This window comes from Canis aureus, chromosome 1 (assembly GCF_053574225.1).
Source record: "Canis aureus isolate CA01 chromosome 1, VMU_Caureus_v.1.0, whole genome shotgun sequence".
Classification (NCBI taxonomy): Eukaryota; Metazoa; Chordata; class Mammalia; order Carnivora; family Canidae; genus Canis; species Canis aureus.
In genome coordinates this window covers 14,934,165-14,952,175 of record NC_135611.1, presented here as the reverse complement: position 1 = coordinate 14,952,175, position 18,011 = coordinate 14,934,165, and the positions used below count along the sequence as shown (strand labels likewise).

Sequence of the window (18,011 nt, the reverse complement as noted above, 5' to 3'; positions counted from 1 at the left end):
AATGGTAAACTACAGGACCCAACACAACTACACCAAGGTTTGTGGACACAATGGCTTCTGGGCCCAAGCAGGTTGCAAGTAAATTTCTAATAGAGCCTGGCATCTCCAGAGGAAGCTAACTCACACTGTTGGAGTTTACCAAGATGACTTCAAGTGGACCAACTTTACACAGCACATTTTTTAAAAGATACATGTACTCAGTGTCATGATTCAACTATTATATTTAGCAATTAACAGCATGGGTGCAAAAAAGAATCTACCTAAAGCCGTTTGTTGCAATGCTTTACATTTTCCATGGAACAGAAACTCAACCTGTTGTACAATTACTCACAAATACAGTCCTCGAGTTTGTGGCCCATACACATGAGTATCGTCTAAAACATGTCTTCTTTGTAGCAGGTCGGCCCTGCCTCCACTGTTCTTGGCTGAATTCACAAACCTGTTATAATCTGTATGTAGCCTCCCATCACCTCTCTGGCTCTCCTCTCCTGCTAAGCTTTGCTTCCTGGCAGTAATGAAAACCCCTGCCACTTCCATAGCTGCTGCTGCTGCTGCTGGAACCACCATAGCCACCTTGGTTTCGTGGTTTGGCAAAGTATTGGCCTCTACCGCCATAGAGGCCAGAGCTCCTACCTCCGTAATTTCCTCCTTTCAAGGGTCCAAAATTTGAAGACTGATTGTTGTAATTGCCAAAAGGATGCCTTCTGCCACTTCCAAAATTGCTTCCAAGATCACCAAATCCATTATGGCCATTCCCACTGCCACCATATCTGCCACCACCTCAACTGCCACCAAAGCCACCTCACCCACTGAAGTTCCCTCCATGACCAACGTTGTCATCTCCACCAAACCACCAAAGTTTCCAGAACCACTTCCACCTCTTTGGCTGGATGAAGCACTAGCCACCTCTTGCTTAGATATGGCTTTCCTTACTTCACAGTTGTGCCATTCACAGTATGGGGTTTGTGAATGACAATCTGGTCTATAGAGTCACGGTCATCAAATGTTACAAAGCAAAGCCTCTCTTCTTGCCACCGCCTCAGTCATGATTTCAATCACTTCAAGTTTCCCTTACTGGTCAAAATAATCTCTTAGCTGGTGTTCTTCAGTGTCTTCTTTAATGCCACCAAAAAAAAATCTTTTTACAGTTAGGTGGGCACCAGGGCTTTAAGAATCTTCTCTTGAGACCACCTTCCTTTGGTTGCACAACTCTTCCACTCTCCTGTGTGGCCTTGCTCGTGTGGCTGCATCCACTTCCACCACAGTGGCATACCTGACCAACAACCCAAAGCTTCTGGAGCACTTGGGGTTTGGATCTCTCATGACCACATGGTCTGTAAGCATTCCCCATTGCTCAGAATGGCTTCTCAGACTCTCATCCATTGTTTCAAAGCTAAACCTGCCATGAAGAGCTCCCACAGCTGTGCAGGCTGTCCGGGAGACTCTGACTGAGGCATGATGTCAGTGGGAGAGGAGACTTTAATAATGCTTTAATAATAATTATATATATATATATATATATATATTCTAAATGAAAGAAAAAAAAAAGAATGAGACATCCCATGTAAATGCTATTCATAGGAAAGGCGAAATGGCTATATAATTAATATCAAAGTAGACTTCAAGGCCCAAAGTTTTATCGTGGATCAAGGAGGACATGTAATAATGATGAAAAGTCAATTCATCAAGAAGACATAATAACCGAGATGTTTATGCCTCTAATCTGAGCTTCAAAAACATGGTGGGGGTGGGGTAGAGATTGAGAACCAAAGGAAAAAATAAACCCACAGTTGTTGTAAATTTCCAGTTTTCTCAGAACAAGTAGACAGAAGGATATTTCAAAAGATTCGATCTAATTGACGTTTGAAACCCACTTCAGGGCAGCCCGGGTGGCTCAGAGGTTTAGCGCCTGCCTTCGGCCCACGGCGTGATCCTGGGGTCTTGTGATCGAGTCCCATGTCGGGTTCCCTGCATGGAGCCTACCTCTCCCTCCGCCTGTGTCTCTGCCTCTCTCTCTCACACACACATAAATAAATAAATAAATAAATAAATAAATAAATAAATAAATAAACAAACAAACAAATAAATCTAAAAAAAACCAAAAACACTTCACTCCAACGGTGGAAGATCATATGGAATATTCAGTAGGATACACCATGCCCTGGGCCAAAGGTAAGGCAAGTAGATAGTTCTGGCTCTCAAGAAACTTGAAACAGAACTTTCTGACATCGGACAAGTATTTTCCCTCAAAAGTTATCTGTTCAAAGGAGCGGGTGTATGTGTGCGTCCAGCATCGGCCTAGAATGTGGGGGAAGATAGTCTCCTAAGCGAGGAATAGCAGCGGCCAGAGCAGCAGGTGCAGTGCGCAGGGCAGGGGCGGCCTCTACATCAGGAGACGGACGCGGGAGGCCGGCGGCCCGGAGGGGGCAGGGACGCGGACTGGGTGGCGGCCGGCGGCCGGGGGGTGGGGGGCAGGGACGGAGACGGGGTGGGGCAGGGACGGAGACGGGGTGGGGCAGGGACGGAGACGGGGTGGCGGCCGGCGGCCCGGAGGGGGCAGGGACGGGGACGGGGACGGGGACGGGGACGGGGTGGCGGCCCGGAGGGGGCAGGGACGGGGACGGGGACGGGGACGGGGTGGCGGCCCGGAGGGGGCAGGGACGGGGATGGGGACGGGGTGGCGGCCAGAGGCGTGGAGAGGACAGGGACGGGGACGGGGACGGGGACGGGGACGGGGTGGCGGCCGGGGGGACGGGCAGGGACGGGGACGGGGTGGCGGCCAGAGGCGTGGAGAGGACAGGGACGGGGACGGGGACGGGGACGGGGACGGGGTGGCCGGCGGCCGCAGGGGTCCCGGAGGAGAGGCGAGCCGGGCGCGCTGCGGGCGGGAAACGTTGGGAGGAGGAGTGCAGGAAGCGTGCAGCGCGGTGCGTCGTGGTGCCCTTCGCCCAGTGGTCCCCGAAATCCCCAACGAAGATCCTCTTCTGGTTCATCCCCGGGAGGAGGGCGGGGGCGTCCACCCTTGCCGGGCGGGCCGGCTCCAGCAGCGCGCGGGCTCCGGGCGGCCCGGGACGGAGGGGGCCGCACAGCGGTCGGTGCCCGCGAGCGTGAGCCGTCGGGCCCCGGCGCCGGCCGAGAGCCCGGGGTGGGGAGCTGCGGGCTGGGGCGGAGCCACGCAGCCCGGGACCGAGGGCGCGCGCCCCGCGCTCGGGCACCACCTGGCGGGCGCGCCCGGGTCGGGCCGGAGGGGGCGCTGCGCGGGGGGGGCGGGGCCGGGGCGGGGCCGGGGCGGGGCCGAGGCGGGGGCGGGGCCGGGACCCCGAGGTCCCAGACGGCGGCTCAGCCGGGGCCGCAGAGGCCGCAGAGCGCGGCGCCCGCCCGCCCGCCCCCGCGCCATGGCCCCGCGCGCCCGGCGGCGCCGCCCGCTGCCCGCGCTGCTGACGCTGTGCGCGCTGCTCTGCCCGCTGCAGGTAAGCGCCCCCCGCCCCCCGCTGCCCGCCCGCCTCCTCGGGAGCTCGCGGAGGGACCCGCACGGAGGAGCGGAGGCGGGTCCGCGGCTCGGACGGTGCAGGCGGTTGGGGCCGGGAGCGGGCTCCCCGCGACCCCGGGGGCGGGCTCTGAGGCCGGGCTCCCCCCCGCCTGCGGCCCGAGCCGGCGCTCGCGAGTCCGCGCCCGGGCCGGCGTCTAGAGCCCCTCGGGGGCCTGGGCCGACGGGGTTAGGGCCACGGCTTGCCCCTGGAAACACTGATGCCTGCGGACGGAGCGCTGTTTGCAGGGGAGCAACCACGGCGCAGGGGTGCTGCAGGCGGGCGCGGAGCCCGAATCTCAGGCCGCCCGGCCCCGGGGCTGGGGCTGGGGCGGGTCGGGACGGGTCGGGGTGGCAGCGTGCGCCCGGGGCCCGGCCCTTCCTCCCGGCCGGCCCTCCGGGGGCTCCCCGGGCCGGGATGCACCTGGGGCTCCCCGCGGGCCCCCGCCCCTGCCCGGGGAGCGCTGCGTGACCTCAGGGCGCCCGAAGACCGACGTCCTCTCGATCCTTGCTGCCGTCGGGTTTTCTCAGGGATTCCTGTACCACCAGCGACGCAGGCTGGCCTGGGTTTCCTGTGCTCGGGGGAGAGCTGCAGGCAGCAAACCCGGACCGCGGGCGCCCCGAAGGCCTCGTGCGCTGGCAAGTTCCTCAGAGGGAAGAGTACGTGGTGGCGGTTTTCTCGGTCTGGGCAGTTTCAGATTTCCCTTGTGTGTCACAGGCCGAGGCTGCTGTCCTGGGCTGCACAGAATGGCCCAGAAGCCCGGGAAGACGGTGGAGCTGGTGCAGCTGTGTTGGGGGGGACAGAAGTGTGGGGGCCGCGCAGCCCACCTAGCGTCAACTCCTTGACGAAGATAACAGGAATGAGCTGTAGGCTGGAGCAGGAGACTCTCCTGAAGAAGCTTCATTCCATTCGGTTCCCTCGAGTGTGGGTTTCCTAGCGTGGTTGAGGGAAAAGAAGGCGGAAGAACTTCACGGAATATTTCATTCCGAGCACGCGGGGGTGTTGCTTAATGAGGGGCTGGGCAGGTGGGACAGGGTGCCAGCGCACTGAACTACAAGCCGGGGCTCCAGGGAACGGTCAGGCCGCCCGAGGAAAACCGACCCGCTCTGCAGTTCCAAGAAAGCATCTCACGCTGCTGTTGCCAACACTATATGCACCCACGTATTCTTGGCACGCACTAGGTTCTAATACTAACAGCAAGTGCCACCAAAACAGGTTTATTTTTCAGAGAGAGCTTCCAGCGAGGGCTGTTTCCCCTCCCTTTCCCTTTTGGCCACTCCAGTTATATGCACTTTTGAATCATAACCTAAACAGGAAACAAATGATACTGTGACAGTTCTAATCAAAGGGTAGAATGTTCGTGTCCAGTGGGAGCCCGTGGAAATCCATTCATTCTGAAAGGTGGAGCCTGGTGCTGTAGCCGCGGCAGGTGATACTGTGGTAGCTGCAGGTGTCATTACGGCTTCTTTGGCCTACCTCTTCTCCTCATTCAAAACAACAACAACAACAACAACAACAATCGCATTGGCAGTCCATTGGTGTTACTCGGCCAAGGCTTGAAGCACTGCTTAGTGAGAGGCAGTGGGTATTGGCTTTTGTAAAATCGCTGGCCAAACCAGCTTCTAGAAAGTGCTTTATCTGCGAGTATTGTATTTTGCGTTTCATTTACATACTGGTGAATAGATTGAAGTGTCCCTGGAAGGCTGTGAGTTTTGCCTTTTAAATCATTTCTGTGATTAGATCTCTGTCTGCCTGTATCTGTGAGGGAATTTGTTTTCAGACATAAGAAGAGTATTTGCCCACAGATAAAGAACACTTTATGTTTTTTATGTTGATAGTTCTGCTGTTTATTCCAAGTAAGAAAATCTAGAAGCTCGCTGTTTTCGTTAAGGTAATTGATGAGATGTAGCCACGGTTGTCTCCGGTTTTTCAAGACCTGAGGGCAGATTCATTGAGACCCAGGCCAATAAACATTTATGGTCTATGACACAGTGCTAGTGAGAAACAGGACGGAGGCGACTGTGTCTTCACAGGCCACAGTCTAGTTGGAGGACTAGATGGGTGAACCTGTAATAATAATAAAGCAGCATGTGATGACGGGAAGGGGGGCAGCTGGTGCAGAGGGAAGGAAGTAATGAGTACAGCTAGAGCAATCAGGGTGGACTTCTGGAGGAAGAGGCTTTTTCTGAACTTTGCAGCAGGGGTAAGAAATCAAGGGTCAGAGAGGGACTGATTCCAAGAGGCTGTTGGGGAAAGAAAGCTTTCTAGTCAGAGGGTGGTGTGAGTGGTTCAGACCTAAAGGCATCTTGGAAAAACAACTCCCCCCCCCCAAAAAAAAGAAAAGAAAAACCAAACCCACTTTTTAAAAATGACTTTACAGATGGTAATTCAGGAAAACCCACAACAGACAGGACATTAAACATTTACAGTTTTTGAGATAACGCTTGTATGGCCCTTGCTGAGGGGGTAAGGTAGACTGATCAGAGTCAGATAAGCCACAGGGCCCTGGAAAAGCCTACAGGGAGACCCCACAGAGGAAATCCCCTAGAGTGGAGCTCCAGGCTGTAGGATAGACACCTGCACGCTGTCTTCCTGGCCCCCTCCCATCCTAGAGAGAAGACCTGGCTATATGTTAATACCATGTTTAGAGAACCACAGACATGTACACCCACGGTCCTATTGTCCATTCTGTTGATAACAAGTGTTTCCAATGCCTCCCCTGTTACTTCCTTCCCACTAATTCCCACCCCCCCAAAAAATGACAAATCTGGGATATAAACACATTCTCCGTGTTGATAAGGAAATATGAGCTTGCTTTTTCAGTTATCTACCAGAAATTTTTACACCAGGAAAACTGAAACAATAAAGGTGTATCTTTGAAGGTCAATAAATCAGTGTTTTATGAGGCCATGAAAAGGGGAGTTCCAGACCAGGGCCTCCTTTGCAGAGAGTGTTGTGTTAAGAAGGCGCCGTGTGAACTTTATCTGCCGTGTCAGTATTAAAATTTCCCTCATCATATTTTCCTATTTCTGAAGTACAGGGAAAATGGTATTACTGGTTTTCTCACACAGTGTGGCCAATGGTCTAGGAATGTTGTCTGGGCCATCTTTGTGTCGTTTTGGGTTTTGTCTTGTTTTGCTGATACGGGTCCACACCCTAATCGGCTCTACAGGTGATTCACTCTCAAGGGCACTGGCCCTCCTGGCCAGGTGGCCACCCTAGACAACCTGTGGCCTGTCTGCTTCTTCCTGCAGCATCCTGACCCCAGCCCACAAGGGAAGCACCCCCTACTGGGCACACAGCAACCTGACCTCACCTTCCTGCATCCAGAGCTGGCCCGCAGGGGGCAGGTGCCCTCCAGGCACCGTTATGGTCTCCACCTGGTTGGTGGGAAGGTCATTCACTTTCTCTGTTTTCCTGTGCTTGCAGAGAGTGAGCTTCCTGTAGGATCCACCGCTAGGAACTCACTTCATTCTTTCTGCCCCAAAACACTGAGCCTGAAGAAACCAAGACAGAGACTCAGCAAAACAAAAGACTTGGTCCGTCTAAAGTTCTTAGTGAGCTTTTGAGGTTGAGCCCCGAGTGGGCGGTGAGTGAGATTACACACAACCCCATATCTTTGTCCTCATTCTGAGAGACGCTCTGTTTCCTGCCAGCGAGACCGACCTGCCCAGTGCCCCTGGCCGGCTTCCCCTCTGTCTCCGAAGTCAAGGGCTGGCTGGTGCTGCTGCTGTTCTGCTGTTCTCACGGCAGCACCCCCGTCAGCAGATTGAAGCACATTCTTCATGGATGTGTGCTGATAACCTGATACCTGCATTTGCTCTGTGGGCCCCCTCCTCTTTCAGCCTCTGATGTCTGGGGCTGCAGGACGGGGAACTCGATAGTGAGAAATAACCCTGAATCTCTGTTCATTTATTTCAACAAAGTGTGCACCTACTCCAGCATGTGGGACACTCTGCAAGGAGCTGAGGAGACAGAGACCAGGGGCACAGCACTCCCCCCATCCCGCCCCCCACCCCCGTCTTCAAGAGGTGCCCAGTCTAGACCTCCTCGCCAAGGATTAGAGGAAGAGACCTATTTCCTGGGAAGATTTTCCAAGGGTGGTGGGCACCCAGGATGAGGAATGCTTTAACCTGCCTGAAAGAATATTTCCTCCTTCCTTACTGTTCACTTGTGAGGTCTAAAGCATGGAAGGAGGGCCAAGAGGCCAGCATTTGGGCTGGTGGTGCAAAGGTGGGCTGGTGCCAGGACACGTAACAGTGCAGGGCCTCTAAAAAGTCCAGCGTTCCCGGATTCCCAAGGGCTTGTGGGGAGAGGGAGGCACAGCCAGCCCTCAAGGGCCTTACATGCAAGCAGAATTAGTTTAGATTTTATCTTGCTGCATTGTGGGCTGGGAGAGAGGGGTCATGATCAGATTTGGACCCCGGGGGTGGGTCCAGGGGGCAGTAAGGAGGCCACTGCCCTGGTTTGGGGGAAGAGCTAGTAAAGGCTCGAATCAGGTCGGTGTAGTGGCAAGAGAAAGGAGAAGCCAAGTGCAGGAGTGATTTCAGAGCCAGCCGAGTTATGCTAGGTGCCCACAATGCAGGGGCAAAGGATGTGGTTGGACCTATTAACTAAAAAAAAAAAAAAAAAAAAAAAAAAAGATGTGATTGATGTCAGAGTAAAACAGCTGACCGTTTGAATTGTGTTTCTCAGAGTTCTTTAAGGAGATCTTTGTCTCTGGTTCAAGTAAAGAAGGACTTTTTCCTGAGCAAACGATAAAGGAGGATGAGGGCAGCCCCCGTGGTCCAGCGGTTTAGCGCCGCCTTCAGCCCAGGGTGTGATCCTGGAGATCCAGGATCGAGTCCCACCTCAGGCTACCTGCATGGGGCCTGCTTCTCCCTCTGCCTGTGTCTCTGCCTCTCTCTCTGTGTGTGTCTCTCATGAATAGATAGATAAAAAAATCTTAAAAAAATAAAATAAAATAAATAAAGGAGGATGAATCTTAGGCCACGGAATCCCAGCTGCTTTGGATTATTTTACTGTGAGGCAGAGACAAAGTTCTTCACACCCCAAAGAGGTAAACAAGCTAAGAGCCCCAAGGCACTGGGATCCACAGGAAATTTCTGTGCTCTGGAATTTAGAGCCATTTCCTGACCTAAAGGTGTCTTTGAATCAGAAGTTCAGGATGTAGGCAGAAAGTAAAACTCTAAAGAGAGATAAGCAGCAAGAGATCCCAGAGGGTCCATCATTGCAGCAGGTGTGACCTGACCCTCGGTCTTCCCACGCTGGCAACAAATATGTCCCCTGCCCCCAGATAGAAGCAGTGTTTACCTTGGAACATGGCTCAGCAAACCCTTTTCGCTCGCACAAAACACATTTTCCTGGTGGATTGCTAGTGCCTAGGAGGAGCGTTTCCCCTTCTCTCTGCCCAGCTCCCTTGTGCCTCCCCCACCCCCCAAAAAAATCTAGCCCAGCAGGTGACACGGAGGCCCGTCTGGCACAAGCACAGTCAGAAAGCTGCCAGGTTTCAAAGTGGAAGGAAGAAGTGACTGCAAAAACTATCCTTCCAGTTTATCAGAGTAATAATAACTTATTACATTTCCTGTTCACTGTTGAGAGTGCAAGAGCCACTTCCTCCCGCCATCAGAAATTTGAAGACTTTCCATTAAAAATGAGGAAGAAAAACTCTCTAACTTTTCGTGAATGTGATGGTTAAACCTGGCAAGTGGGAAGAGCGGACTGTGGCATTGCGTAAATCCTACTAAGCCCGGCAGTATTTGCACGTGTGGGTTCCCATGACACCCACTTCCCTTAGGTATTGATTTAAAATATATATACATATTTGTTACTCTTTGTAATGCAGTTAGCAGCAAACTTAAAAGCGTGTATCCTTCGGTAACACAAAGAGCTGCCAAGCCTGTATCCAGTTAAAAGAAACCTGTAAAGAGCCCTTCCGTCCTCTCAACTTTGTACCCAAGATATAAAGGCAGCGACACACAGAAAACCTTCACGGTGATTGAGAATCTGTTCCATTTTAAAACATACTAGAGATTATTCACATCCGCCTTTGCCAATCCAATTCACTGTTGTTAATTCCCGATATCAGGAACTTCCCTATAGCAGACCTAAATCCAGTATGTCACAATTTGACCCCATTTCCTCAAATTTGTTCTTTCGTAGGGGGTAAAGATCAGTTGGCCAGTGTTCTTTATTTTAATGTTTCCATTGTTGAAGATTGTTACCCGCAACTTCCCTCTGCCCTGAGTTATTCATTCTGGTTCCTTTAACCTCTCTGTCAGCTTTTTTCCTTTCAATTCAGTGGATCCTGATTTTTGTACTTGCTGGCAAAAGCCACAGACACGCAAACAAAAGGCCAGAAGACCCCGTGGGATGCATCCCAGTTCCACCACGCTGCCTGGGACCCGGGAAGCTCCCCATCTCGCAGGGGAGATGAGACATGATGGTCTGCACTCCTGGCAGTTAGGAGGGTCTAAAGCCCTACAAAAAAGAAGAGCAGGCAAGGTGGCCAGGAGCGCAGGGCTGGGCCCGAGGGACCCTAGTGGAGTGACCCTTGTCCTGGAAGGGCAGAGATGTTTCTGAGCGCAGACAGCAGGGGAAGGGGCGGGGGTGGGCACAAGCAGGGCATGCAGGGGGAAACTGAGCCCAGTCCTGTTGTGTGGAGTCCAGGGCTGGCTGGAGAGCCCAGGAAAGGATCAGGCGGCTTGGGAGTGGAGGGGATGTGTGAGCAGATCTCCGGAGCTGGGATCTACCTTGTGGAGAGGTGGTCCCTGGGTCCAGCATCCACACCACCTGGAAACTTGTTAGAAACGCACATCCCCAGGCCCTACCCCATGTCTCCCGAATCAGAAACTCTGGAGGTAGGGCCCAGCGGTTGGGTTTAACAGTGTCTCCAGGGGATTCCGATGCACCAGGAAGCTTGGGAATCACTGCTGCAGACCATGGAATTCCCTAGAAAGGTTTTGAGCTCAGCTCTAAGTTAATAGTATATGACTGGTTGTATTAAAGACACCTGCCGTTTCTTGATGCCATCCGGTGTGCCAGACACATGCTCGGGGCTTTACATAGATTATCTCTAATCCTCACTCCACTTTTGCCAGGAGGAAGAGGAGAATGAGGCCCAGGGAGGCCCCAGTTGCACAGCTCAGGCTGTGCAGGCTAGAACGCCTCCGGAGGGTCCCCTCCAGCCGTGTGGCCTGGCCACCCCCGCCCTCGGGGAAAGTGCTTGTACAGTCAGCTGTGTGACACGGTGGGGTCTGGAGCAAGACCCTCCAAGAGTGGTGGCACAGAAGCAAGCTTTCTAGTGTTTGGGAAAATCCCATAAGCAGTCTGCAAGTGTGCTCGAGGGTGTATGCTCCTAAGGCCTTTCCTTTATTAACTGCTGTTTCACAAAAAGAAAGATGCTGTGATTTTAAGGCCAGTCAAGTTTAAAGCAGCACCCTGAGTACCCAGCACAGGGTCCGTGGGCCAGTTGATCCCTGACTCAGGAGGAAAAGAAATGTGATATATTGAATCACCTCGGCCACTTCCTAAAGCAAAGGCATCTCTGACTCCTCTGTGCCTCCCCCACCCCCAGAAATAAACCGTATGAGAGCCCTGCTCCTGCACCTGCCAGTTCACGGTCCCGTGTGTGGCCCCCTCCCACCACCTGTCGGGCTCTGTGTGGATGAGACATCCTGTATGCCTCAGGATGACTAATGACAGTGAATCTGGGGACTCCTCTCTCGCTCCAATTTTGATGCCTACCATGGCATGAATCTAACTCCTTCCTGTTATGACTTTTTTAGTACCGTAAAAGTCACTGCCCTAAGTGGTAGGAGAAAGGGGGTCAAAACGGACGTAGCCTCCGGTCACCGTCAGGTCTAGAGCTCTCCCCTGGAGCGAGAGAGGGAGCCTCCAGTGGGGTTTGGGTGCAGGGCAATATGGTGTTTCACCAACGCACAGTAGCAAGAAACCCAGGTACGGACCCCAAACCTCTGACAATGGAGCATAAGACACTGGGGGAAGGAAGTTCAGTGGGAGCACAACTGGAATGACTCTCTGTCCCGAACTTTAGCCCATGACTTTCTAATGGTGACAAGGTTTAGAATGTTTTATATGAAATCCTAAAACATTGTCCCCTTATGATGAGTTCCAGGGCCCAGTTGGGGTCTTACTTATTTGTAAGTGTGTACTAAGGTCTTATTTTTTTGTGTGTATTTTTGTTTTTGTTTTGGCGACTCTGCCAGGACTCGAATAATTTCCTACTAATATGTAAAGTCACAAATGAGCAGCGTAGCAGAACGTACAGCTGACTGTCCTCTTGCCTGTGCGGAGTGGTCCTCATAGGCCAGGGAAGACCAGTCATGAGCTCCTGGCTGCTCGGCCTGGGGAGGGAGCCTAAAGGGACCTCAAAGGAGGAGCTCCTCCAAGGGGGAGAGGCCCTTCTTCCAGGGCGCAAGTGACCTGGGGCAGCTGTGTTGTGTGCCCCTTGGGCTGATCTGTGTCCTGTCCCTATCAGAACAGAGAATTTGAGCCCAGAGAGAGATTTCCCATTTTGATTTTGCAGCCCTCTTCCCCCAGGATTGCTCTAATTTTTGCCCCAAATTGGTGGGTAACCCTTCCAAGCTCCTGCTTGGGAGCTCCAGTCTCATCCAGAACTAGTAGGAAACGATTATGTCCTTGTAAAGGGAAGTTAGGAGATCGCAGCGGTCCTTCAGGAAAAAATTATTCATCATTTTAACATTTGAACATTAGCTACATGCCTTTGCTGCATCATTAACCCTTTAAGCAGATTACTCCATCGCTTTGTGAGGATACAGAAGTTAAGAAAAGTCTCGAGCATAGTGCCTGGCACATACTCAGTGTTTCAGAAGGGCCAATTCTCGCTCACTCCACTCAAGATAAATGGTGTCTGATTCCAGCAATGGGAGACGTGGTTCTCAAGACCCATTACATAGATGGAGATGACTGTATGGTGTTTGGGGATTTGAGAAAGTTCTGGATCTTGGTCTTTAATGTAATCTCTGGCCTTGCTACACAGAAACCACCAGCAGCAGCAGCAGCAGCAGCACCGGGACCCTGTGAGAAATGCAGATCTCAGGGTCCATCCCAAACCTGCTGAATGAGAATCTGCATTTTCATAAGATTCCCAGGTGATTCTGTGCACATTCAAGCAGCGCTGGGCTTGACTCTGAGGGCCAGGTGCCATCATCTAGTCCAGTCTCTGGCCACTTTGGGGGCCAGTAGTCTTATTAGCTTGGTGCATCCCTGGAATGGAGGCAGGGCCCAGAAGGAGACTTGGCCTTCAGCAGCAGACCAGCGAGCTGCTGGAAGCACGGTCATTGACTTTTACTATAGGAATGAAGAGAAAAGTAGTTCTCATCTCGGGTGAATACAAGTTAAAAAAAAAAATTGAGAATACAAAAGAAAGAGAGAGAGAGGAAGGAAAGAGGAAGGAAGGAAGGAAGAAAAAGGAAGAGAGAGAGAAAGGAAAGAAAGAAGGAAGGAAAGAAAGGAAAGAAAGAAAGAAAAGCCTGGCATTGGGAGAATAAAGGAGCATTCACGGGAGGGGAGCCTCTGGGTGATAATACAGGGACAAGTCAAAGCCATCCTCCTTACTGTGTTTAGGAAACAAACGGTCCTTGCACTTGCCTTTCAAGTGGCCCACAGCTGTGAACTCGTTTCCCTCTTTATCTCCCTGGAAGACAAAGACACTTGCAATTGAAGTTTTGAAATGCAAGATTATTTCTTCATTTTCCTTCGGGCCATATGTTTTCTTTTCAAGGAGCAGAGATAATGAATGTATTGTGAGGAAAGTAGGGTAGAGGGTTGAGCAGAAATCAATAGAGCTTTGATAGGCCCCTTCTCAGGAAGCGCAGCCTCCCGGTTCTCCTGAAGGAGCACACCTGGGACCCAGGTGGTCAGGGGAAGATGCTGCTGGGGTCTCAGAGAGGCAGGTGCTTCATGCCGGCTAAGTTAGAATGGCGAGTATGTCAGGACGTCCAATAGGCCATATGTTACTCTACGTTTTTGAGGTGCTTTTTTCATCAAACCTGATCCAAGTCAGATTTTTTTTTTTCTGTTCATAGTATCTATTTCCAAAACATCTTATGGAAAAATGGCCAAGACGGTAAATGCTTGGGGCACCTGGGTGGTGCAGTCAGTTAAGTGTCTGACTCTTGATTTCAGCTCAGGCTGCGATCTCAGGGTGGTGGGATCCGGCCCCGCGTGGGGCTCCGCGCTCAGCGGGGCGTCTGCTTGAGTTTCTCCCTCTTTCCATCTGCCCCTCCTGCTCGTGTGCATGCGCTCTCTCTCAAATCAAAACAAATACATCTCCTTTAAAAAAAGATAGTAAGTCTTACATGATGTGCATTTTATCACCATTAAAACTAAAAAACAAAAACAAAAACAAAAAAGTAAACTCTTAGGGCAGACGTTGCAATTCCTGCCTGGTAAAGAAAACAGCACGACGTGCTTATTATTTCACCCTTTGGGCGTCAGTCACCGTCCGGTGGGAACCTGCAGTCAGCGCCGCGCAGTGGGAGCGCCGGGGGGTGCCCTACCTCCAGATCTGGGTGATTATGTAATCCGTTGTGTGACTTCCTGCCCCTGAGCCACGCGGCCCTTCCTCCTGCTCCTAATCAAGCCCTGCCGCGCACCCGTGCACTTCTGCAAATGCTATGTCCACTGGCCGTGCTCCTCCTCCTCACACTTGCTGTGACCTTGGCTTGTCTCCTCACTTTATCCAGGTCTCCGCTGAGTGTCATCTGACCAGAGGTTCCCCTTTATGAGCTCATCACATCACCTTTATCCTCTTTTATTTCTTTTATCCTAGTCTTTCCAACCAGATTGCATTTGACGTCGGTTTATTGTCGGTCTTCTCCTGCGGACTATAAGCAAGGTTTCTCTCTCTCTCTCTCTCTCTCCTCCTCCTCCTCCTCCCCTTCCTCCCCCCAGAGCTCCCACTGCTCCCACCTCTGTCTCCCTCCACCTGCCCAAGCACCAGCCTTCACTGCTCCCTGCTAGGCCTGTGCCCTCACCCCTGCCCTCCAGGCTTTGTGCACCTCCCTCTGTGATTGCCTCCCAGTCCTGGAGCTGGGGAAGACGTGTCCCAGGCCCAGCTCTCTCTCCTTCCCTGCCCATGACCAGGGAGGGCCAAATCCGGGGACTCCGAGGGACTTGGCTCTTTGCAGTACATGCACCAGGACTTGCATTGTCATGTGGGTCTCTGTCTGTTACAGTTGTCTTTCTATCTGTGCCTGTGTCCAGTGTTAAACACTTTGAGAGACCAGGGATGAGCTAATTTCTCTAGTCCTGCACCAAGCCAAACCCTTGCCCAAGTATGTGAAGGCTCAGTAAAGACAGCTTTGAAAGTCTGATGATAGCAGAGCTTTTAAGGACATAGATGGCATCTGTAATTAAATCCTGGACTAGAGCAGAATGTGTCTTCTGGGCATAAGCACAGTGAAGGACAGGCAAAGGAATGACTAGCCTTCCTCTGTTACTTGCACAATGAGTAAATGAATCACAACCCCTTTATGGAGGGTGGTCTGTATATGGGGAAGGGGTTGATTCCTATCTGTGATTTTCAACCAGGTGAGTAGGAGTTAACCAGGTGTGATGAATGCCCTTTGAGTTGGAGTTCTACATCCTCTTTGTCACCAGAAACATATTCATAAAATGCATTTTAGAATGTTCCAGATCCTTTAAAGATTTTATTTATTTGAGACAGAGCAAGCAAAAGCAGGGGGACAAGGGCAGAGGGAGAAGCAGACTGCCCACTGACCAGGGAGCTGGATGCAGGGTTCGTTCCCAGGACCCTGAGATCATGACCTGAGCCAGAGGCCGATGCCTAACCAGCTGAGCCACCCAGGTACCCCTCTTCCAGATCCTTTAGTGGCAGGTCAATTAGCACAGTACCTGTGACCATAATCTTCACAGTCTCTCAAACAAACTAGACACATCTTTTCATGTTAATCGGATAATATGTAAGCCTCACTTTTAGCAGATTTTTTTCAAGGGTTGTGTGTAAAATATACTGTGAGATGAATTATATTTTAAACACTCAGAGAGTCTTCTGTTTAGACCCTGATTCTCTGAATCTACTTCCATTATGACTTGGGCCACGTACCTGGCTGGTTTAAAGGTGTCCCCAAGTTTTTTAATGTGTCGCCTAGCTCAGTGTCTCCCAGGTGAGGGGAGTATGCTAGGTGATCTGTTGGGGTGCATGGGGGATTCCCCAAAAGCTGCTCGTTTCTTCTCTTTGTGCCTTTATAACATACTGTCTTCATAGATACCTGTGTAATGTTGTTCTGAAGTACGAAATGTGAATCTTCGGTTTGTACAAAAGGAAAATGAGTCTGATACTTACTCTGTAAATCTCTAAGCTTGAAATTCTATCAAGTTTATTTAAAATGAAAATGTCTAGAAGGCCATTTGGTCATAACTCAGTTATGTCCTAGTTAACAGAAATCACTGGCAGATATAATCTAGCAGCCGCTTTATCAGCAGACGCCCTGAGTAAAATATCTCTACCCTCACCCAAGCATGGCCTGTGTCATGGATTGAACCCCCAGACAGAAAACCACTGAAATGAGTCTGACCACTTGTCATGATTTCAGTCCCATGAGAAAACCCATCTTTATGTGCAAAGATGCTTTTTAAAAAAATAAACCTCTTTGATTGATTAACAACACTTTTTTTCCCCAGTCGCCCAGCTGAAATACTCTGCTATCCCCTTGACTGATCATTGCTAGGTTACAGGTAAACAGGAATGGTGTCCTCAGAGAAACTGCCAGGCCTTCACAATCTTCCTGTGGCTGGTTCCCCACCCTCTCTTTCCCACCCTCTTTCTCTTTTCTGGGGACAGTATTCCCTTTACTCCCTCAGGGAAGGATCTAAGTAATGGATGTTTACTAATCCTGCTCAGGTGTGCACAGAAGAATCTGCCCCCCACTGCCTCCCTATCACTGACCACTGGCCAGGGGTACACCACTGTGTTGGGTGAATAATGCAGTTACCTCCCTTCATTCTGGAGAGCTTGCTGGAGAGGTCTTCAGCTTCAATGTGAGGATGCAGAGCCTTAATTTTTCTGAGTATTGCCACTTGACAGCACTACCTCATTTACAAGCATTATCACATCTGATTTTCACTAGAGTGGGAGGAGTGCAATACTTAGCCCCATTTTACAGATGAGAAGACTAAGGCTTAGAATTGCCCTCCCCCTTGTCTTCCATTTGTAGAAATGTAGACAGTTTTTTTTTTTTAAGATTTTATTTATTTATTCATGAGAGACACAGAGAGGTTGAGGCAGAGACACAGACAGAGGGAGAAGCAGTCTCCATGCAGGGAGCCTGATGCGGGACTTGATCCCAGGACCCCGGGATCATGACCTGAGCCAAAGGCAGACGCTCAACTACCGAGCCACCCAGGCGTCCCAGTGTAGACGATTTTATTAAAGAAATGTCAAGCATTCTATCCCAGCCAAACCGGAAGCTCAGTTCTGAGCACTGGCTAGAGAAATCCTGCCCTGGAGCCCACTGCCCTCCCCAGGGGCGTGGCCTGGCCAGGCCCTTCCTCCCTATCCCATGCCCCCCTCTTCCCTCCCTCTCCTGGCCCCTCTCTCTGTTCTGCAGAATTCCTACATGCTGGCATGTCAATTAGGATTTCATTTTTCTATTTTTTTTTTTTTTTCTATAGAAACCTGTCTTATCGGACCTCTGAGCTTACGAATGACTCCTGTGTCATTTCCACTTCTAGTTATGAACTTTTAACCAAGAAGCATGAGGGCGGGATGCTTTCTTTTGGTTAATAGACCTATGACTGTGCTGTGATCGAGAACAGATAACGTAGAGAACGGCATCTGGAAGCTTCAGGAGGAAAGGAACCAAGAAAGGAGCAAAACCGCAAAGGTCCCTCAGAACATCTCGACTCGAAGGGTTTTGACACACTAATTGAAATGTCTGCGAGGGCAGAGACCCAGACCTCTCTGGCCTGTCTTCTCAGCCAGCTGAGAGAAAAAGATTCTCAAAGAAAGTGTATGAGCAACAAAGCATGTGCTGGGTTGCTCTGATCTGCTCAGTTATCTTTATCACTGTCATCTTTTGTTTGTTGTCTATTTGTCTGTAAAAACAAAATCTTCAGAGACAGTTTCCTGGAGTGAGATGGTCCTCGTAAACCAGCTCTGGGGAACACAGGTCACTAGTACTTTGTATTCTCTTCTGAGCAGGGGCAGTTTCAATGGTGACTTTCTTTAAGGATGCTTTTTCTCAAGGGCAGCAGGACTATTAAGTGAGGTGTTAGTTTCACATTTCATAGTTTCTTTCTTAACAAAAACCACATCTTTCAATTCTGCAACATTCAGAAATTTGATACCATCTTTACTTAAATTATAGCCAAATTTCTCAAATATAGTCACGGATGATATTTTATAAAATAAAATCTATGGAAAATCCCTCATTTGTTTTTCTGGGTTGGGTTCTTTTCCCCTTGATTTGACAGAAG

At 50.9% G+C, this 18,011-nt stretch overlaps 1 protein-coding gene and 1 pseudogene across 3 annotated transcripts in view; one reads left to right on the top strand and one right to left on the bottom strand.

Moving 5' to 3' along the window:
• Window positions 1-265: 265 nt before the first annotated feature.
• LOC144289044 (heterogeneous nuclear ribonucleoprotein A1-like 2) lies at window positions 266-2,993 on the bottom strand (annotated as a pseudogene).
• Window positions 2,994-3,392: 399 nt separating this feature from the next.
• Window positions 3,393-18,011, top strand: part of TNFRSF11A (TNF receptor superfamily member 11a) — a 75,534-nt gene continuing 60,915 nt past the window's right edge. For all 3 annotated transcript variants that reach the window (XM_077891085.1, XM_077891081.1, XM_077891074.1), the window contains exon 1: window positions 3,393-3,470. In XM_077891085.1, coding sequence (XP_077747211.1) covers window positions 3,396-3,470 — 75 coding nt within the window. In that variant the 5' untranslated portion in view covers window positions 3,393-3,395. The remainder of the gene's footprint in view (window positions 3,471-18,011) is intronic.